Genomic DNA, 23,352 nt, shown 5'->3' on the forward strand with positions numbered 1-23,352 from the left:
CCGTGTAGAAAAAACCTGGGTGTACAAGTATTGCTTATCTCTCGATTAAATCATACCTCTCTGCTGCTACAGTCTCCATTGTTTTTCTCATCAATGGGTATTGGTCCAGAACAGCATTGAAATGATCAACACTCAAAGAGAATAAATTGCAGTAAGTTTCTGCACGAACACTTGCAACTCGTCTAGCATTAGTAAGAAGACATATTTCCCCGAAATAAGATCCATCTGATAGTGAAGTTGCAACCTGGAGAAACAAAAATCAATATGTTATGTCTAAAAATCAATTTCATTGTTATGGTTTGTTGTTTCAAAGAAGATTTTTTTAAATAATATTTCCATATGCATAAAAGAATAATGTTGTGAAGTAAAAAAAGTTTTGAAACATTGTTTCGAGCTATGAACTGCATTGTGATGTACAATATATTGTTTTAATCTCAAAAAATGAACGTCGATTAGAGTTTTTAAAACTGTTATTTTCACATGATTTATTATAAAGCAGCTGTTCCATTCTTTAACTTGCACGAAGTTTGATGGATGAGTATTTTTCCGATAGTATAAACTAAAATGCGAATATGCGAAATAACAATAGAACTTAGAAACAGGTATTAGCGCACTATTTAGTCTTGTCATAAGACAAGTTACTACTATCCCATTTAATTTCATAACTTGATTTTAACTTCACAGTTACATGTACAGATGTACTTGACTGGAGTCAAGTCAAGTACGAGACACTGAAAACGGCTTTTCTGTTGAGGTCGAAATACGTATCTGTAAAGTTACAATCAAGTGGTGGAATTAAATGGGATAGTACTAACTCGTCTTATGTCAAGTGAAGACATTTCACTATATAGCTCAACATAATTTTCTATATCAATATTTGGTCGTATCGACAATTTATTTCCGAATATGAAAATTCATTTAAGAGAAAATGTGTATGTATGAAAAGCATTACGTTTGCCGTATTTTCTTACCTCTCCATTTGCCATTACAATGTCAACGATCCCTTCTTGGATAAAATACATTTTTGATCCTATTGTTCCCTCCTTAATTACAATATCACCTGCAATACAAGTGAAACGATTTGAACACAGCCTTACAGTAAGCCAAATTGTTCTTACCAGGTTGAAATACTTCGTATCTTAATTTAGTTACTACATCTGATACAAAATTAGAGTCAGCATTGGCAAAAAAAGGCACTGAAGCAACCAAAGACCTGTGGATGGGAATAATATCAGGATTTCTAATCTCGTTCACATCGTGATCACATAATTTGGGTATCGACAACATACCTACAGTTGTAGTTTATCACATCTTCTCTTAGTTTTTCACTTAGCTCTCCTAGAATACATTCTTCATCGAAAAACTTTCCTTGATATCGATGCTCAAAGTATTCAGTTATCCTTTGTCTCATATCCCTTGGAAGTTTTCTATACGCCATGTATTCTTCGACTTGCTTTACCTATTCGTAAGAAAAATAATCATATGTTATTAAAACCATCAAACGATTTAAAACAACAACAAACCTTTTCGCGGTACTGACGCCTGCTCGAGTCCAAACTTTGAATCAGATTGGTTGCGTGCCCCAGGAATAAAGCATAACAGGTTGCTCCAGAGATCATGGATAACATTGTTAACCACATGTCAGTAAGAGATTGTGGAGGAAACCTAAAATGATGCGTAGAAAAATAATGACGAGAGCATTCAGGTGGCTAACTTGTAGAAGAAACTTAGTAAAATCGAATTATAAAAATCAGATTGAATGCAATACATAGCATGGTGAACATAATACATAAACAGATACTGTAAAACTAATAAAGGATGTACGGAATCAAATTGCATCACTCTCAAAAGTCGATAACATTTCACCTCCTGAGTTGATTATAACGTTTTTTTTCTAAGACGGCTTCTGCATGTGTTATTTATACTGTGTAACTTTCATTGCGAAATTTCCAGTAGTCGAAGCAATAGGACGTGCAACATCTTGTGCACTCATCTCAACAATCCACATTTTATGTTAAGATGCTAGTAAGCTACTTTTGTGCCAATGACTCCAAAATCACCGGAGTTGTGGCTGATTCAAAGATACTGGGCTAGAATAAAAATAACAGCTTGGGAGTATCCAAAATTTTGCGTTTTGGAACATACAATTTTAAATTGGTTTCTCAACTCAACATTTTTTTTGGCTGATAACAATAACGTCAACATTTTCAATTCTTTGACTAATTTCAGGGCAACTTTACGAAAAACCCATTTGTTTTGTTGCTACTATAGTGAAAAACCAAAATAAAAAAATTAGAAAAGTGCAAAATCTTGTCGCGTATCCTGTTCAACAGACTGAGACCGCTTGAGGAGTCCTTCGTCGGCGAATACCAGGCAGGTTTTCGTGATGGCCGATCAACGACGGATCAGATGTTTATCCTGCGGTTGATCCTTGATAAATTCTGGGAGAACAATTTGCAGACTCACCATCTGTTCATTGATTTCAAAGCAGTGCATACGATTCAGTGAAGAGAAATAAACTGTGGCAGATAATGTCCGGAACATGGTTTCGGCGACAACTGGGCTGATTAAACTGATACGCACAACGCTAGATGGCTCGAAATCAAGTATTCGGATTGCAGACGAAGTGTCAACCTCGTTTGTGACCTTAGACGGATTGAAGCAGGGTGATGCGCTTTCGAATTTATTGTTCAACATTGTACTCGAAGGCGCTATTAGGAGATCTGGCGTGCAGAGGAACGGCACTATCATCACACTGTCGCATATGCTCCTGGGTTTTGCGGACGACATCGACCTTATTGGATTTGATCGCAGAGCAGTAGTGGAGGCTTTTGTCCCACTGAAGAGGGAGACGGCAAGGATAGGCTTAACAATTAACTCTACCAAGACAAAGTACATGGTGGCAGGTAGAGATAAGGGAAGACCTAGTGGTGTTGGTGCAGAGGTAGTGCTTGATGGGGATGTGTTTGAAGTTGTTGAAGAAATTGTTTACCTTGGAACGCTTGTCACATGTGACAATGACGTTTTCCGTGAAGTGAACAGACGTATTGCTGCTGAGAATAGGGCCTTTCACGGGTTACGTTACCAGCTTATGTCCCGCAACATGCAGACGGAAACGAAATTTGCTCTATACAAAACTCTGATTCTACCAGTGGCCCTTTATGGACATGAAGCATGGACATTAAAGATTCGGACCGGAGAGCTTTCCAGGGTTTCTGAGCCGAAAAGTACTGCATGCAATACTCGGAGGGAAACTAGAAAATGGTGTGTGGCACAGTCGCATGAATCATGAGCTGTATCAAGTATAAATATAAAGAAGGTGGGATCGGACCTGGGGACCCTGAACGTTCGGGTAAACTGGAGGAACATCGCCCAAGACCGACGATTATGGAGCTCTACAATACGCCAGGCATAGGTGTATCGACGCTTTAGCCAACCAGGTATCCAGGTAGGTAAAGAATTTCATCCTGTAAAAAACATTGACCATCGCGTTCTTCTTAAACCAATTAGCAATAACCTTTACCGCATGATTTTTAAATGAAACAATGTAATGAAAAGTTTTATCGAAAAGCATACTAGATATATACTTGTAATCAATTAATGCAAACAGAATAGTTTATTCTGATATTTTTTATCTTACCTGCCGTAACCTATGCACAGCATGTGTGACATTGCTTTGAATAGAGCCCACGAGTATTGCTCCAACCAATAGGCCTCCTGTTAGATAATCAAACATAATTTGCATATTATTATCATTATTATTGTTTTAATTTAAAACAATGAACATCGATCATTATTCGTTTTTTATAACTCATGTGCCATGCTTTACCTGTAACTCGTTGATAGCCACCCATGAGTTTGATGGAAATCCTTGAAGCATAGGAACTAAAAACTGTAAACATCCGCTCCAATGTCCTATCAAAAGCATCATACATATCAGATTGAATATCCGCATGAAAACGGAAGCCATATTCAGGAACTGAAATGAAAAGTAAACAGATGATCAATCTACTAAGACAGAAAAAATCGACAATTAAATCAGTGATTATGTCTACAGTTGCTTCAGCTCTAGTGAAGGCAAATGACAAGCAATAAATCCAAATAATGATGATCCAGTCTGAAAATTATTAAGGTTCATATATCTCGTAATATGATATATATGAATATGAATATATTTTTCCCAACAAGAATATTAGCTGCATGCCTTAGCCTTGGCTAGAAAGTAAATTATTGAACTCCTTTTTTTCTTTCAAAATACTGCATATATTCTCAAAAACTATACATGCATCTACCTAAGAAGAATAGAAATTGTATTCACTATGTACATTAGGGAAGATCAGAAAATGATGCAGCATATTTTTTTACCTTTGATATATATATTCTGCTATTCGTCATATAATCATAAATTATCATCTTTCCTTATACATTTAATTGATCAGCAGATCAATGCAGTAAATTATAAAAAACGCCATTCCATCAACTTCAGGCTGGTTTTAGAGATGATGACGTGAATCCCTGAGCTCCGAAGGGCTCGTTCATTAAAATTTTCGAATTTGGTGAATTTGTTGAAATCCTTGATTGATTCAAACCCTGTGTAAAGGTGGTAAGCTAAGGAAAGGTGGCATGTGCATGGCAAATGCTGGGTAATGCGTACAGGCAACAGACCCGGCAATGGATAAAATACACCGTTTGGAAGGTCGGAGCTTGGAACTTTGAATGAACCCGCACGTGTCGGGCTCCACTGGGGCTCCTTATGAGCCCGTGAATTCGAGCAATGAATTCAGAGCGATGGATCCCATCGTAAGCAGAACGTGGAGCTGGCTTCATGGTGATCGGGAAACAGATGAAGCGAGTTATCCGGTGGAAACGGATAAGCAACAAGGACAAGCGGCAAATTCTTCAACTATAGCCTGATCAGCATATATATGCCCTGAAGCGAACGACAAGTCTGATGACGCGAAGTATGCGATCTACAAAAGCCTTGTCAAGGTCGAGAAAGAAAGCATTTTTGACCCTGTTATTGGTACGGAAAAAAAAGCCTTCACAAATTCGAAAATTCGATCAACCCAATACTCCATTGATATTTAGCGTTACATTTAGAGCACCTCCTCTTTTCGCGCTTTTAGTATCGGAGATTCTTATATAATTTTTTACGCTTCTCACTCCTATCATGAAGAACTTTCAGCAATCTCAATGTACTTTCAGACCATTTTGAATTTTTTTACGGCTTCTATACAAACATTGATATTTTAGAAATGCACATTTACAAGGTTCTTAACAAGCGACCTAAACTTTTTTTCTTGGTTTATTTAATTTATTTTCTTAAATTTCAACTTATAGTTGTATAGATAGAAACTTTAATATAATTTCTACTCAAAATATGTTTTTTTCGAGTAATAACATTGCGTGCTTTGTTTGTTTTTTTTTCTATAAAAAGGGGCATCCAACAAAAGTCTCGACAAGGGCACTGGAAGTCCACACAACGGCTTTGAACATATTCAACGATAATTCTTTACGATTTTTCCGTTATTTTTCCATATTTTATTCAGTATATTTTTTCGTATCTTTGGAAAGCTAGTGGTTTGGTATATTTTATCATTGGAGATAATCATTTCGAGAATATTGCAATGTATCGAAAAATGTGGCCAAAACTATGCTGAAGCGAGCGCATTATCCTAATAGAAGGTACATTTTTAACATTTCCATCCTATTTCAAACCATTTGGTCAAAATTTACACAAGATCTCTTGCATCTCATTTTCAAGTTATGTTGTTTTAAATAAAAATACGATACGAATGAAAAATAATATTAAGTAAACGGCAGCCTAATGATAGGTCTCTTATAAATGGAGATTTTTTCACGGGGTTTATGCATATTTTTATGAAACATACTACACAAACAGGGTTTACAGATATACAGCATAGCATAGTTTAGGTGATTGTACACGCCGTGGGTGGCTATACAATGTCTGAGCAATCTACTGTATATTGTCGCAAAATTGATATTTTTGATTAATGCCTTTTCTTTATACAGTGGGTAAACAAAAAGTTTGAGATAGGCAAAATTTCTTCGAAATTCAAATCAGCATAACTTTGGTTAGAATTTTCCGATTAAAAAAACGAGATTATCGGACGCGAAAGCTCTTCTAGTATTCTGTCTTTATTCACAATCTCAGATCGGTCCACGGGCACCGGAGATGCTCCGGGTTTTCAGAGATATTACAATGTCCGTGAACAAGATTCGGGATTTGCCTTTACATCCTGAACTGATGTCACTTTCGCAGAACATCCGGAGCCTGTTACAAATTGGCCAGTGAGTCTTACAGTCCTCAAAATGTATCTTTAATGTAAATTCTATATGTATCGACTTGAAGAAACATAGAATTTGACATGGTTGTAGTCGGCTCTGGAACCGACCATTTTCTTGGAGGTACCTGGAACCTGCTGTAAGGAAGACAGTGGAAAATATAATCTCGAAAATGTTTCTGAAATCATCGTCTAGCAAAGGCATGTAGTAAAACACCCTTCTTCTTATTGGCATTATATCCCCCACTGGAACATTACCACCTCACTTCATAGTGCTCAGCACTTCCACAGTTATTAACCACGAGCTTTCTTAACCATTTTTGCATTCGTATATGATGAGGCTATCACGATGATACTTTTATTCCCAGGTAAGTCGAGAAAGTTTCCAGCCCAAAAATTTCATAGAACGGATCGGTAATCGAACCCAGTCTCCTTCAGCAAGGTCTTGGTTTATAGCCGCGCATATTACCGCACGGATAAGGAAGTTAGATACCCATATTTGCTTTATTTCGAATCTGTTATCGTATCATCATATTCTCGGAACCTTTTTTACGGAAATGGCCATACCGCTGCATATTTCTTATGAATTCTCAATTTACAGCCAGCATTAGAGTTTGCATATTAGTTCTAGTTTCTGGGAAAATGATAAATTATGATGATAGTAAATGTCATATAACATGACAAGCAGAAGAAAAAAAATGCAATTTCAAAATATCTTGAGACCGCAATGAGATTTTGGATAAAGCCAGAATACTAGAAGAGCTTCCGCATCCGATTGCCTTGGTTTTATCGAAATCGGATAGTTCAAACCAAAATTATGTTGATTTGAATTTCGACAACATTTCGCCTATATCAACCTTTTTGTCTATCCCCTGTAGAAGCAGTTGTGTAACCAGGCGACGTCCTGACAATAACGAATGGAAGAGTAGAAATGCTTGCTGAACATTTCCTAGTGAAGATGCAATGAACATTAGGGTGGTCAAAAAATCGATTTAGCTCTACAACGCTCTTCTGATTCTATATCATGTTATGAGTGTCCTGCGAAAATATGAGCTCATTTGGGTTAAAACTGATTTGCATGCAAATTAGTATAGGGCGCTTTCGTATTAATCAAAGGTTAAAAAAATTACATAGCTAAAAGGAATACTCAAGAGCTTTTACTCAGCAAAAACCGCATCTTAATTAATCGTTCCAATAATTAGTAGCCGAATTTAATCTATACCGTGGTTTTCTGGAGCTAATTGCATAACTGCTCAACAGGCAATATTGCTGCTCGTGGCGTGAAAGATAGCTCACACTAATTCAGGCTACTATATTGTTCTGAACATATCAGTGATGCCCTCAAAGAAGTTTAACGATAATGACTAAAGATTCGCAGCCTGCATTAAAATCGATTACTAATTCTTGGGGAGATCAATCAAGACGCGGTTTTCGCTGAGTCAAAGCTCTTAAGTGTTTCTTTTAGCTATGTAGGTTTTCTTTCCTCTGCGCTTAATGAGGAAGCGCCATAATCAGTATAATGAAAACATAAATTTCCCCAAACTAATTTACATGCAAACTTGAAACGGCTTATGCTAAATCAGTTTTATTCCAAATGAGCTCAAATTTTCGAAAATTTCACCCAGAGCATGATACAGAATCAAATGAGCGTTGTGGAGCAATTTCGATTTTTTGAACCACCCTAATGTACATATGAATCATTTGTTTGAGAAACTGCATAAGTCCATTTTACACTATTCCGAGAAAACAACAAAAATCTGTTTTTGAACAAATTTGCACCGAATCTTTCGATTTCTTCGATACAGATCAATAGTTTTTGGCAAAACTCAACACCATGGGGCACTTTCAGTGCAACAAATGTAAGCAGTACTCCACAATTACTCTTCAAAGTACGTGGACATATGTAGTTTCTCAAACAAACGAAAAACTTTCATACATTCCTGAACAAAATTTTTGTTCGTTTTTTGCCAGAATACGTATTTTTGGACAAGGATTCAGAATATATAAAAATCTCATTTTGGCCAAAAATGTTACATATGCAGTTTCTCAAACAAACGGTTCATATACTCCCTTCATAGATGTCTAAAGAACGAAATTTTGTGTTAGTGGGTGAACAGATAGGGTAGATGTACCTGTCGTGGTTATGGCACCAGGGGTCGCACTAGTGCATTATACATCAAGTGGCATATCATATCACCACAAAACAACTTCTGATCAGTAAAACATATTCATACGACACGATGACTTTAATTTTGTTTAAAACAAACAAAACATAATTTTAAAAATTGATTTTGCCTAATTTTAGTCGTTTTTTGCATTTGTTATCGCACTTCTTCTTCTTCTTCTTCTTATTGGCATTACATCCCCACACTGGGACAGAGCCGCCTCACAGCTTAGTGTTCATTCAACTTCGATTATTAACTGCAGGTTTCTAAGCAGTTACATTTTGCATTCGTATATCATGAGGCTAGCACGATGATACTTTATGCCAGGAAGTCGAACAATTTCAATCGAAATTGCCTAGACGCACGAATGAACCACCACCTCAGCATGTCTTGCTTTGAGCCGCTACCGCACAGGAGCCTCAGAATGGTCCTATTATAGCCAGTCCCCATAAGAAAACAACGGGATTTGTTATATTAGGAACTAAAATTAAGAATAGTGTCACAACTGGTACATCCGCTCCTATTATGGATTTAGCATTTTTGGGGACAATCACGAATTTGAATACGGTTTTCACATTTGTTCTAAGGAGCCGAAAGGGAAACCTTTTGCTTGTCATATCATCGGTAGCCACATGCCTTTTATTTATTTAAAAAAAAGTTATTCTTAACTGTGACGACGGTTGGTCCACCCACCCTATTTGAACAAAAAAAAATGGCTTGGTCGACTATTTTTCTAAAAACTTTAGTGTACATCTTGAGTTTTACCAGACAGAAACTTATGAGAACTTAAGCAAATTTTCTTATCGATCTAAACAAATTCACAGTATGTTGCACTGTGAGGAATGTCCATACAGAAAATCCAAAGAAACTGTACTAAAAGAAATCAAATAAATATATTTAAAATGCGAATTTTATAAGCTTTTCCTTGAGTTTTCGCAGTAAGCTAGAAAAAAAGAACTGAAAAAAGTTTTGCATCAAATTGAAAGATATCAAAACATATAACTATGACCAAAATAATATAAAATATTTTAAAATAATTTATAAGTTTCAATACTTAAAAATTTGTGTTCATTTTGTGCAAAATGGCCAAACTGGTCGAATTCATATATTTTTATTATCAGGAATCAAAGCTTATAAAATTCTCTTCTAAAAAATATTTGTTTGAACATTTTTCACACATTTTTCAAAAAAAAAAAAGTCATTGGGCGACCCAGCTTTAAGAATTTTGTTCAGTTTATACAGGTATTCATATTCATGCTGGTCTAAAAAGTTTCATCAAAATTTGAGACCCTTCGGCTTAACTTGTAAGATAAGAAAAAACTATTCATAATCAGATATTGATTCGTGGTTGAATCAATTGGTTTGTCATCATAACGGTGTAGGTGCTGTTACATCAATCAAATGAATTAAAGCAGAGTTTTTCTCCAAAACATTTTTTTCTGTGGGTTTATGATTTATATTATTTTTGTGTTGCAGCGTGGTGATTTTTCATATATCAAATTACTGTATGTAGAATACCAGTTATCCACGATAAATATATTCAAAATAGTTGCATACATGAGTTCAACTCGATGGGTTAATATTCCGATGTCAAGCTAACCAATTCTACAGCACAGTGAAGCATTATAAAATTGGATCATACTTAATATTTCTTATATATACATCTGGTGAGTTAGCATAAGCTTTATTCGTTTTCAAACTAATCAATGATTGTGCAGGTTAAAACAATGCTTGTTAATAATATGAAATCTACTTAAAATGATGCAAAAAGCAAAATAAACTAAGCGTAGTAGTTACAATCATTCATGCAGCGTTGAATTGAATTGGTTCAAGTAAAAGATCCTACACGTAAGATCGAGTATATTTTCATAGTATAAAAATATTAATGTGATTATGATATGATCTTGCAGAAATTCAACAAGTGTTGAATTTATCTTCATGTAATCTAAGAATCCCAGCTTAGCTTGCCATGTACTGGTCCTTATATACACATATGTTTTAGTTTTACAATCCAATGTGGTGGTAAGAAGAATATGATGGAAAAGGTAGTAAACAAAACACAAATACTCATTCTGCGGGTTACAAAATAATCGGCATTGGACGGTAAAATATTAATCAATCTATGTCGTATATGTTGCCAGGAATAAATTCTAGAAATCTTACAAATACTGAAATTGCATTTTCATCACAAACAATAGAAATCACTTGAAAACTTGTCTATATGTATTTTTATTTTATATTTCCTAACTGCCTTATCTAGTTTTTGTTGTAAAATTTTAAATTATCAGCGTTGTAAAAAAAATTGACATGCGCACTAAAACCGTGAAGCACGTATGTTAGAACGATTTATTGCATATTGATGAGTCAAATAACTAATTGAACACGGAACTATTCCAATTCAAACTAGTGACATTAGACAATACTAACAGAGAAATAACGTTGAAAATTATCTTAAGCAGCATAACTAAACAGTGTTTGATGGAACATACAAATTTGTATTATTTTAAGCTTTAATTTGTATTCACCAACAAAATCGAGCGTAATGTGTAGTGATATTTTAGAGTGACATTCTATTATTTGCTTCAAAAAATATTGAAACTTGCATTTCTCGAATCACATTTTTAACAAACAAAGAAAAGTAGACAGTACTATTAAGCAACAGGCGTCCAAGCTCAAAATATTACCTTAAAAATAAGATTGCTCTTTGAAAAGCCCGCCTTTTCTTTTTGAAAAGATCTTCCTCTTCGATCTGAATGTTTTTTTTGGAGATTTTGTAGGATCTAAAGGGTTATAAAATAGTTGAAATAGAGGTATTATTAAAGCAATGTTAAACTTACAAATGAATAGAAAAAAAATCTCAATAGAAATTATAATTTGGAAAGTGTAATTGCAAGCATTATTCATACAGAATGAATAACATCATCGGCAGAGTTGGTTATTCGATACGTTGTTGACAAGTCTAACCACACGTCTGATGGTAGGAGAGGAGAATGTTTGATTTTCTCTTACGCACAGCGTTGATAAATTCTTGTTTTCATATGACGTATCAATGATAACACTCATGCTTCATTCTCATTCATAAATCGTATGAACAGCTAGAGAAAGTGTATTTTTATCCAATGAAACAGCTGATTACAAGCGAAAGTTGATTTGATTAACATAAAGGATGAGCAACAATGAGCATCAATGGGATGTTTGGATGATTTTCTGTTTTCTATTTTATTGGCATATCTCGAATTTAATCTATTGCTATACATTTGTATGTACTGAAATAGAAGTAACAGGGCAGCGCATGGAATATTATTAAATTCAGAAATTCAAAAGCATTTTTGTCTCTGAGTTGATTGTACGTTGATTTTTATATTAAAATATGCATAATCTGAATGCCCACCCGAGCAAAGTCGGTTAACAAAATGAGAGCAAATTTATATTAAGCTCTGCTATTGAGATTATAATATTGAAAACAAAATTTGATGTCAATTGTTAATTGATACAAATAGATATCGCAACATGTTTCCAATATGCATTCCTCAGTTATAATAATGATAGCAGCTTTACATCAATTTATGCTGTCGATTATCTAAAGTTTGTTTTTTACGAAAATTAAAAGCAATCTGCAAACAAAATATGCTGTTGTTGATATGAATGCTCATAAAAATAATCTAATTGAATACTCCTTTTGATATCAAATTTAGTAATCAGGTTGATTTCAATGACAGCAAAATTTGTTCTCAGTATGATTTGACAGTGTAAAAATATGCTCTCATTTCTACTGTGATAACCGGTAATCCATACAAAACGAGATCGACTGGAGTAATCAAATAATTGACATCATGAGAGCAAATTTTGATTTCAAACTTTGCTCGGGCAGTCAATATTGTGTTTTTTACCAGTGGGTAGCTCTGTATGAATAATGTATATTTTTTCTCAAGAAAAAGATTGGTAGAATACCACCTCATTGATTCAAAAAGAATTGCTCGCGGGCGATGTGTCTGGCGCAGTGTATCAGCAATGCAATTCTCAGCATACATTACACCCAACCAGTCCACAACGCGAATAAATTCAATTTCTCGGTTTGATACGGGCGGATTGCGCTGACATTTTGACACAAATTGTACTACTATCTGAGGAATCGTGCAAATGTGGTTAAGTTCACTGCACGAAGCTTCAAGGCCTCGTTTTACCCCATGTTATGTAATTTGTCAAGCTTGGAGTAAGAAATAAACGACAAAACATAACACATTTGACTTCAAATTTTACCAAAAATCGTGCCATGTGAGCTCTATCTACTGCACAATGAAAGGAATTGAGATCTTGCTGATTTTACCTCACGTTCTCATATTCCTCAAATTGCTTACTACTAACCGCACATCAGACTGGTATCTAGAATTTTCCAGGGAATCGAGTGGAGTTATTTTTATCCACCGCACGATCAAAGAAGATAAACCTTTGCACGATTCCTCAGAAAGTTCTACGATTTGTTTCAAAATTTCAGCGCAATTCGCCGATACCGAATCGAGATATTGAACTTATTCGCGTTATGGATAATTTTGTTCTCATTGAGTAGCGGATGGCAGATTTGAATACAGTTCTGCATAACAACCTTACAAAAGCTGTATAAAATTTTGACATATACAACTTCGGAAGATTTACAACCGTTATATTGAAATCGTTCAATTTGGTTTCATTGCAATACCTCATATCTATTAAAACCTTCTTCTACTACTACTACTTCTTCTTCTTCTTCTTCTTCTTCTTCAATGGAACTATATTCCAACTGAAACTTGGCCTGCTTTCCAACTTAGTGTACTATTTTTTGTTCTATTTCAACAGTTATTAATTGGAATCTTTTCTAGGCCGCCAATCGCATGAGTATGTATCTTGTATGGCAAGCACAATGGATACACTATGTCCAGGGAGTCGAGAATGTCTCCCACCTGAAAACATCCTTTGCCGTATGCCAGATATTGCAGAAATGCTGCGAATACAACGTACTCACTATTCGTCGACTCCAAAGCCGCATACGACACAATCGATCGAGATTAGCTATGGCAACTAATGCACGAACACGGATTACCGGATAAATTGATACATTCAGGGGCATTCTCGAGTCCCTTTGAAACGCGCAGAGGGTTTCGGCAAGGTGATGGGCTTTCGTTCCTACTATTCAACATCGCTTTGGAGGAAGTAATACGAAGGGCAGGGATTGACACGAGTGGTACGATTTTCACTGAGTCCGTCCTGTTATTTGGTTTCTCCGATGATGTTATGGCACGTAGCTTTGAGATGATGGGGGAAGCCTACATCAGACTGAAGAGCGATGCTAACCGGTTTGGATTGGTACGTGATAGGAAGAGGCTCAAGAGAAGACAACGTGAGCCACTAACCACGAGTTTGTATCGGTGGTGACGAAATCGAGGTGGTCGAAGAATTCGTGTACTTGGGCTCACTGGTGATTGTCCAAAATGATACCTGCAGAGAAACTCGGAGACGCACCGTGGCTGAAAACTTCGGGCTCCGCAAGACGCTTCGATTGAATAGAGTTTACCGCCGTACCAAACTGACTATCTACAAAACGCTAATTAGATCGGTAGTCCTCTACGGACACGATTCCTGGACGATGCTCGTGGAAGGTAAATTGGCACAACTTGCCAAAAAGGCACGCCGCATGAAGCTTGAGATCCTGGGACTGAGTGAAGTCCATTGGCCAAACTTTGGAGAACACAGAACGCCGTCGGGACAAGTTCTGCTATACTCTGGTTTATGAGGTGAACACGCTCCCGGGCATCGCGGAGTTGACTTCTTACTAAGCGCTCAGGCACACTCTGCGCTTATGAAGTGGGAGCCTATAAGTGGAAGGATAATCTTTGCCAGATTTAGAACACGGGTCCGAAACCTTACCATAATCCAATGTTATGCGCCAACCGATATTGCCGATCTGCAAGACAAAGAGAACTTCTACAGTCAACTAATGCCGTCGTAGATAGACTTCCGAAGGGTGATATCAAGATCTGTTTAGGCGACTTCAATGCGAAGATCGGATCCAACAACTCGAACCATGAGCGCATTATGGGACGGCATGGTCTGGGAGAAATGAGCGAAAACGGAGAGCTGTTCGCAGAATTTTGTAGTAATAACGACATGATGATCGGGGGATCCCTCATCGACCGGTTCACAAGGTCACGTGGGGCTCCCGTGACGGCTTTACAGAAAATCAAATCGACCACATCTGCATCAGCCGAAAATAGAAACGGAGTATTCTAGATGTACGGAATAAACGTAGTGCCGGTATCGCGTCTTACTTCTCATCGGCGAAATACGCCTGCACATTGCGCGGATTCATCGGCAGGAGGAGAGAGTCTACCTCCTCATCGGCGAAATACGCCTGCACATTGCGCGGATTCATCGGCAGGAGGAGAGAGTCGACGGTTCAACACACGCCGACTAGAAGATGCCACGGTGAAATGGTCCTTCGTTGAAGAACTGGAGACGCGTGCTGCAGATATTCCGGAAGGTGGCAGCGTGGAAGACCAATGGACCGCCATCATGTATGCCTTCATCGCCACCAGCGAGAATAATCTGGGCAAACTGGGCACCCGGAGAAAACAATGGATCACCGATGAGACCTGGAGAAAGACAGAGGAGCGAAGAGAAGCCAAAGCCGATATAGAGCGATCAAAAACCAGAGGAGCTAAAGTCTTAGCCCGTCAACGATACTCGGCTCTTGAAGTAAAACGTTCATGTCGATGGGACAAGCGAGCGTGGGCAGACTCTCTGGCCGACGAAGGAGAGAGACCCACAGGAACCGGGGACATTCGCCTCCTATACGATATCTCACGATGCTCAAGCGGGGCGAAGATGAATGCAACGATGCCTGTGAAAGACACGAATGATCAGTTATTGACCGTCCCAACTGACCAGCTGGAACGCTGGTTCGAGCACTTCGAACAACTTTTTGTGCCAGCCAGGCCACCACCACCTTGGCATGGTCTGCCTAGGATCCGACGTATAACACGCGTCAATACCGAAGCTCCATCACTGCTAGAGATTCAAACAGCCATCCAAAGCATGAAATCGAATAAAACCCCAGGGGTCGATCGCATATCAGTCGAGATGCTCTAAGCTGACCCCATGACATAGGCACAGTACGAGACCTTTTCATGTAGAGTGCTACACAATGGGGTCTTGTTCGACACTGTCCGGGTCGTAGCTAGTGTGAGGCAAGGATGTATTCTATCACCGTTACTGTTCCTCATCGTAATCGACGAGATTCTGGTAGGTGCGATTGACCGTTTCACAGTAGCTGGGCAACCAGTGGAGAATTATGAAAGCTTCCAATATCTTGGTAGCCAAATGGCGTCAGACGGTGGTACCAGGATCGACATAGGAGCATGGATCAGGAAAGCAAGGGCTGCCTTTGCGAGTTAAAGAAATATCTGGTGAACGAGTTCGAGTGCCTTTGCGAGTTTAAGAAATAGATAAGTGAACGCACCAAAATCCGAATTTTCAACTCTAACGTGAAATCTGTGGTGTAATACGCTAGCAAAACTTGGTGCGTATCAGTGGAGAACACTCAACGGCTGCAGGTGTTCATCAACAAATGCCTGCGGTATATAATAATGGGCCTGGTGGCCTCACAACTGGATCTCAAACAACGAGCTGCATCGTCGTTGTCATCAGAGGCCGATAGCAACAGAAATTCGGGATCGGAAGTGGGGCTGGGTCAGGCACACTCTACGTAGGGGCGGAAACGAAATCTGTAAACAAGCACATTAGACTGGAACCCAGCGGGACATCGCAGCAGAAGCAGACCCAGAGGCTCATAGCGGCGAAGTCTCAATAAAGAAATAAAAGAAGTCGACCGAAATCTAACCTGGCAACAGGTTAAAGCGATCATTTTATTGTCTGCATGAACTTAGTTGTATGGTACGAACGCTCATGTTTAATTAATTAATTTATGCTGATAACAGCATCCTTTTGCATGATGGGTTTGTGTTCAGTTTGACTTCAAATTTTTAGATCCCTTATTCAATTTTGTATTTATTTTATTGTTTCGAAAAATGTGCATAATAAACGTAAAACTATACAATATTTCGCCATGTTTTTTGTATAAGATCTCTAAAAAATTTGTATGGGTCGTTACAAAAAATGTATTATCAGGTATGTAAGCCCTCATAAACATTGGCGCTCAACGAAAAATTATGAAAACAAATTTGCACGTAAAACTTGATACGCGGAAGATTACACTATTATTCGAAGAAATGGTCCATTTCTTATCAAGATCGTTTACAACTTGCTTGAAATATGGCCAAATCTTACCCAATAATGCGTATATCATGCTTGGGAATTGCTCCCATCTATCTGTGACAAAAGCATCTCATCTCAAAAAAGGAATTCAGCACCAATTTCGTCGATTCTGTTTGCTAGCATACGTGGGCATTGATAAAAAGAATCACAATAATTAACTAAAGATTTTAATTTTAGTTTTGTTTGCTTTTAATTTCTTTGTTTTTGATAGGGTAAACATGCGAGCAATTTAACGAGGTGCACTGCCTATGCGAAGGGATACCCGATAGTGGACCCCCTAGTAGCGGAATTTTGCTCTTCCTGTCATAAGAAGTAGAGATTTTCAACATATTAATTGTGCTTGATATCTAAAAACAAGCTCTGCATCTCTTCTTCACGATACATACATAAAATAACACTCAAATACACGACGTTATTCGTTGAAATTAATATTTTAAAGTCTGACTGAATTCGCCCTACAGTAGACCCCCTGGGGGTCCATAATAGGAAATTGCTTCCCCATAGTCGACACTTCATTTGATTTTTATGTTCCCTTTCAGGGTGTCCTTCTTCCCTATTATGGACCCCCTCTTCCCTATTATGGACACTCTCGTGTTTATTTTTCATAGAAATGTAAAAAATCGTCTAATTTTACTTTCCATAGCATTTTCAATGCATGCAATCAAATCACAGGACTGTTAGGTAGGTTCTCCCGATGGAATTTCATAGCAAAATGTTTACATTGTGCTGTAATAATGCGAAAATGGCTGGAGGGTCCACTATTGGTTGGGGGTCCACTATTGTGCACTTTACCCTAGATGATTAAAAAAAATCTCTGATTTTCACTGAAATGCAACAATTAGTGGTTTTCTCAGCTCATCCATAATAGCTTGTTTAGATCACGAGTTTCATAACGTGATACCATATTAAATTAAAATAATATAGGTGAACAAGACGCACTCTTTATAATGTGATTAAGGACAAGCATCACAGAATCCAAAACTAAATTCACTCACGTTTTCAAGGGCACACCGCTCAATACGGAGGCAGCGGAGATTTTTTGTTTTTATTATTTCAGCTTTGCTGCGTCGCAGAATGCGTGCAATAATGAAAATGACAGTTGTGCGATGTTATCATATCGAGTGGTGTGCCCTTGAAAACGCGAGTGAATTTTGTTTTGGATTCGAAGATGCTTGTCCTTAAGCTCATTATGCGAACAAGCTATACGATTTTCGCTCAATCAAATAAGGTTCACAAACAACCATGCGTTCCCTGTTTATTTCCCATGCAAGTGTGCAATTTTTACCTCCTTTGCGTTTTACCTCAAGCCCAATTTCCAAACACTTTTTAAATGTTTTAGAAAGCTGAACAGTAATTGTTGTATGTAGTTAGTTTTGTGAATTTTATGTCGGCACGTTGAAATGATTTGGAATATGGGTTTATATTAATTAAAAAAGATTAATCACTTGAAACCAACCTTTCCCATAGACCGGGGATCGCGCCGAGCAGTCTGCACACCGAAGGATAACGTTAAACGATGTATCAACTGGCTTGGAATTTCGTAACAAACCACCAGAAAATGTTGTAAACATAGAACGCTAAAATTAAGTTGCAACGATGCAACATTGGTGCGTCTCTCAAATCTAAATTGTTTTTAAAACTGACTTTTTGTTTGTTTTTTTTATGAGGTTTCATCGAACAGAATCGAACGTTATAGTAAGTGAGCGACAAGTATGCAATCGTATAGAAGTTTTAATTTCGTGTTGTTCTTCAATGGCCCTCTGCTTACTTTCAAAACTTCTATAGGATTTTTGGCTTTCTCGTACAACAAAGTTGTACCGAAAGCCTTAAGGATTACTTTAAAAAAGAACTTTTGATAGAAAGCCCGTAGACCCATAGTGTTATATACCGATCGACTTAGCTCGACGAACTGGTAATGTCTGTATGTGTGTATGTGTGTATGTGTGTATGTGTACACAATTTGTAGACACACTTAATGGAACTTAGCATCAGCCGATTTACTTGCAACAAGTTGTATTGGACGAGAAATGTTTGCTGTTGCCAATCGGACATTGTATTTCGGAAATATTGAAAAATCGTGGTTTTTCCCAAAAAATCCCCCTTGAAAAAAAATATTTCAAAATCGAAAAAAAATATTTCCAAGGGTGCGGCAATGCTATGAATGCAAAAACATGAAAAATGATAGAAAAATGTGTTCTAGACCCCTAAAGTGGTTTTTGACCTTTCTAATGTGATTTATTCAATACATTTTATGATACACGAGAAAGGCATCATCGCCGCTAGGTGGATTAATCTGGGTTTTCTATCTCTATTAGCATTTGTTCAGTTATTAATGCCTGTCATTGCACAAGTATGTATCTTGTGTGGCAAGAACAATGGATACACTACGCCCAGGGAGTCAAAAAGGTTTCCACACATCTACGACTTTTTAGAAAAACTGCGTAAAAAACTGAAAAAAATGTATGAGCCCTAAAATCTATTTAACAAAATCGCGCAAATCTCAAAATCCGTTTGAAATGCGTAAATCCCGAAATTCGCGTGAAAATAGTCTTGTCAAAAACGACCGCAATGTACTTATAAATGCATTGATTAAGTATTAACAAGCTTGTTCTATTTTCAATACCCATTGGTGTTTTTTTTTCCAACATTATTTTCAATAGATTGTAGTGTTGTTCTAAGAATGATTAACTCATTCCGACATGATTGTTTATTTATAGACACAACGTGCGCACAAAATCTATGAGAAAGCCTGAGGGGCAAGCCAGAGTAAACGCGACGAGCGGTGCGACGCGACGTGACTCACGTGAAGGAATAACAATAATTGTCATTAGGTTGTCAAATTGCACTGTCGTGCCGCATCGCACGTCGCGTTTACTCTGGCTTGCCCCTGAGAAACTTATAACAAACAAATGAATCCATCATTGATTATTCAAAATCTTAAATGTTACTTACATCATTCAATAACAAACCCTAAAAGGTAAGCTTTTACGCAGCAATACGCAAGTCCAACATCAATACTCTCGAAGCTTTCATACAACATGATTGAAAAAGTGACACATAAATATTGCAATAAATACTTCTTGCTAGCACACATCTCAACAATAGAGGTAATAAAGGAAATATAATCAGTCACTTCTTAATTTAACAGAGATGTCGTTGAAAAAATTCTATTTAAAAACAAATTATGGTAATCTAACATATCAGTAACATGAATCAAAATATTCTAAAAAATTTGTTATAAAATTTTATATTTCCATCTAAAATGCACGATTCTGGGTAAGGCTTACAAATGTTTATTAGCTTAAGCTGCCTTCGATTTTGTGGCGAAATAGTGATGGGCGTTTTACTCAATTAATGATTTTTTCTCAACCGGCGCATTTTACACACATTTCTCCTAAGCCGTAGAGGAAGATTGTCGCTGTTGTCACTAGCGAAGCATCTTTTGTTGGCAAAGATAGGTTGGACGATGAACTTAAGCATGGGAGCGAACGCAAAGGAAACCGCAGCGATAATCTCCCTCTATGTTTTATTACCGCTATTATCCCGACGTTTTACAAAACGAAGGGTTTGTGCTATCCATCTACTAATACACTTGTATTTGGTCTTCTTTCTCACCTTTGTATCTATCTCATTGGTGTATTTCTTTAAATAGGACATTTCCACTTTAAAGAATATCTTTCCACTAAGAATATCTATTTTTAATCGCACAAACTACGATTAAAAATAGATATTCTTAACTCATTTGAGTTGTATAAGGTTCATTAAAGCACACATTTCATTGGTATGGAATAGTAGGCCGTTTTATCACTCAAAGACAAACTGTAAACCAGGTATAATGATCCGGAATTGTATATATATTAGAGTGTGGCGTCATGGTCATTTTTTCAAATCAATGGTTTTTCGAAGCCATTCTGGGTCCTGAACAACTGTGCAGAATTTGGGACCGATTGGTTGCTTCCTCGCTTTCCGCATCGCGTTTGAAGTTTGTATGGAAATTAGTATGGAAGAACGTATATTTTTGCATTTCTACTACTAGAGGTTTCGGTTCATCGTAAACCAAGTGGCCCATTACGTTAAAGTATAACCCAAAGGATGCCAAAAAACTTTGCTGAGAAAGATACGTTGCTGGATCGTTCACGAAAAAGTTATAACGCTTCGAAGATTGAGTGTTCAAACCATATGCAAAAATTGTTTATTCTGCCAGCACTGCCGAACTACGTAGACCAATAATTTAACTGAGTGTTATTTCAAAATAATTGATCTTATAGGGCTTTAGAGCTAATGGGAGCTATCCGGAAGCATTTCACAAAAAAAAAATCCGACTAGAAGAAAGATGGGTTTTGCCCTTCGATATCCATAGGTCGTCCGGTAGTGCTGGCAGAAACATTGATTTCTTGCATATGGTTTGAACAATCAATTTTCGAAACGTAATAACATTTTTTGTAGACCTTCCAGCTACGTACCTTCTTCGGCAAAGTCTTTCGGCATCTTCCAGACTATATGCTAACGTATTGAGTCACGCGATTGATGATAAATTGAAGCCGCTAATAGCAAAAACGTAAAAAAGTACGATTTCCCATACTAATCTCCATGTAAATTTACAACGCGATGCGGCATACGAGGTCGTAACCAATCGAGCCCATATTTTGCACAGTTGATTGGGGTCACAAAACGATTCAGAAAAACCTTGATCTCACTTGATCGGACGAAGTTTGCGTTTTTCCATACAACTGCGCCCCACTCTAATATATATATATTATATATATAATACATGTAAATTTTCCTGCAATTTTATAAAATATGTCCCAATGAAATTAGCATCTTCACTAGATAAAAAATGATGGAAAGAAGACTTATTTTAAACATGAGTACCGTTCTTGCAACGTTGAAGTTGATTTTTTTTATAAAAGATTTAATCATGTTCATTAGGGTGTCGAATAGTCATGGTCCTCAAGCCTTATATGAAAGATAATCGCATTTCTGTAGAACAACCCAATAGTTTAGAGGCTCCAACATAGCAATTTTTAAAATAGCTGTTTTTGTAATTATCATATATTTGTGTAAATTATCCGTAAAACAAGACAGGTTTTTTAATATTTTTTGGAATAAAATAAAGAACCAGCATGCATTGCATGTTATTATAATAGGACTACATAAACCAAGCTGAATTTGTTCACATTAAAATGGCCCCTGTATCCTGAGTTGTACGCCTCCGATCGTGTTGGAAAAAAAAGTCACGATGACCGCACGTTTCTATACAGATACTTTTCTCACATTTTTGACGATTGTGACATGTTTTCAAATGTCTTGATAATATGTTCGGTGTTTTGATGGCTGTTGCTTTCAAGATAGACCATATCGAATGATAAATTCAATCCAAATCGGGTGAGTAGGAAGGCTATTCCTTTTTGTTCGGAAAACCGAAAAAAATACATTAACAAAGATTGTTTTTATACATGAAATGACGCTCAGTGTTCTAAGAACATACATCTGTTACAGCCTGCTGAGTTGTTATGCCCATATAACTACCGATTCAGTCCGTTATTGTCTGTTTTTGATTTGTAGAAGCAAACTATCAAAATCTGTACGGATAATTTGCAGACACCCTGTATGGTGCATGTCAATGTCAAGAAATTTGAAAAAAACTGGGCATGATTGAAAGCATAATTCTACACTCCGAAACTTCATGGCAACCAAGTTTTGCTAGCTTATTAGACTGCCATAATCGGTTTTAACAAGGTGAATTTTATTTTAATGAACTATGTAGTCAATCATACTTTAGAAATTATTAAAATAAATTTAATGCATTATGCTACATAATACTACAGTCTGGATGTATATTCTTATATGGTGTCGAAAACGTCAAAATTGTTGAAATATTCACCAAAATGTTACGGACACGAGGTAAATTTCTGCGAATTTTGTCTAAAAAATGCCTTTTTATAATATTGAATTGGTTTTAGATGATGATGATGATGATGATGATGATGATACTACCATCTATTGTAGCAAGGCACTTGCCGATAGCACTGGCCAAATCTGAAAAACGATTTGATCATGATTATACTACTGTTTGTATTTCATCAGACTCCTGTATGAAGGGCCCAAAATGGGTGGGGTGGTTCCACAAGCAGAGACACTTATGCGAATCCACGGGACGAATAGAGAATTTCCTTCCAGAAGAAAGTTCGTACATACAATAGCCATACAAAGAGCCCGTCCTTTATCCACGAGATGTTAACAATAGAAAGTTGGCGATTCCACTCTTCCTATCCAAATCGCTTCAATCGGGGGCCCTAATGGTATAATATTGAATTGGTTTTAGAGGCCATAAAATTGCACAACACCAACTGAATTACCATGTAGGATACTCATTATTGTCCACAGAAAAATAAAAAAATATTTAACGATTAAAAAAGTGATTAAAATGTGGCGAACATGGTCAATATATGACAATAAGTGCAGGAAAACAATTTTTTTTAAAATCGCTCTGTCCGTCTCTGTCTTCAAAATTATTTTATAGAATTTTGGATTGCTCTACAGAAATGCTCCAGATGTTCCAGATTTTCTTAATA

General features: G+C 37.0%; 1 protein-coding gene across 11 annotated transcripts in view; it reads right to left on the minus strand.

The window, feature by feature from the left end:
- The window catches only part of LOC134211796 (potassium/sodium hyperpolarization-activated cyclic nucleotide-gated channel 2), a 104,935-nt gene that overhangs the window by 3,887 nt on the left and 77,696 nt on the right, over positions 1-23,352 (minus strand). For 9 of the 11 annotated variants that reach the window (XM_062689030.1, XM_062689029.1, XM_062689028.1 and 6 more), the window contains 8 exons: positions 11,155-11,250; positions 3,830-3,979; positions 3,641-3,717; positions 1,524-1,665; positions 1,290-1,459; positions 1,119-1,213; positions 972-1,060; positions 57-244 (listed from right to left, as the gene is read on the minus strand). In XM_062689030.1, the coding sequence (XP_062545014.1) occupies positions 57-244; positions 972-1,060; positions 1,119-1,213; positions 1,290-1,459; positions 1,524-1,665; positions 3,641-3,717; positions 3,830-3,979; positions 11,155-11,250 (1,007 nt within the window). The remainder of the gene's footprint in view (positions 1-56; positions 245-971; positions 1,061-1,118; positions 1,214-1,289; positions 1,460-1,523; positions 1,666-3,640; positions 3,718-3,829; positions 3,980-11,154; positions 11,251-23,352) is intronic. The other 2 variants (XM_062689032.1, XM_062689031.1) reach the window with 1 other exon arrangement.

The sequence above is a fragment of the Armigeres subalbatus genome, chromosome 2, assembly GCF_024139115.2.
Source record: "Armigeres subalbatus isolate Guangzhou_Male chromosome 2, GZ_Asu_2, whole genome shotgun sequence".
Lineage (NCBI taxonomy): Eukaryota > Metazoa > Arthropoda > Insecta > Diptera > Culicidae > Armigeres > Armigeres subalbatus.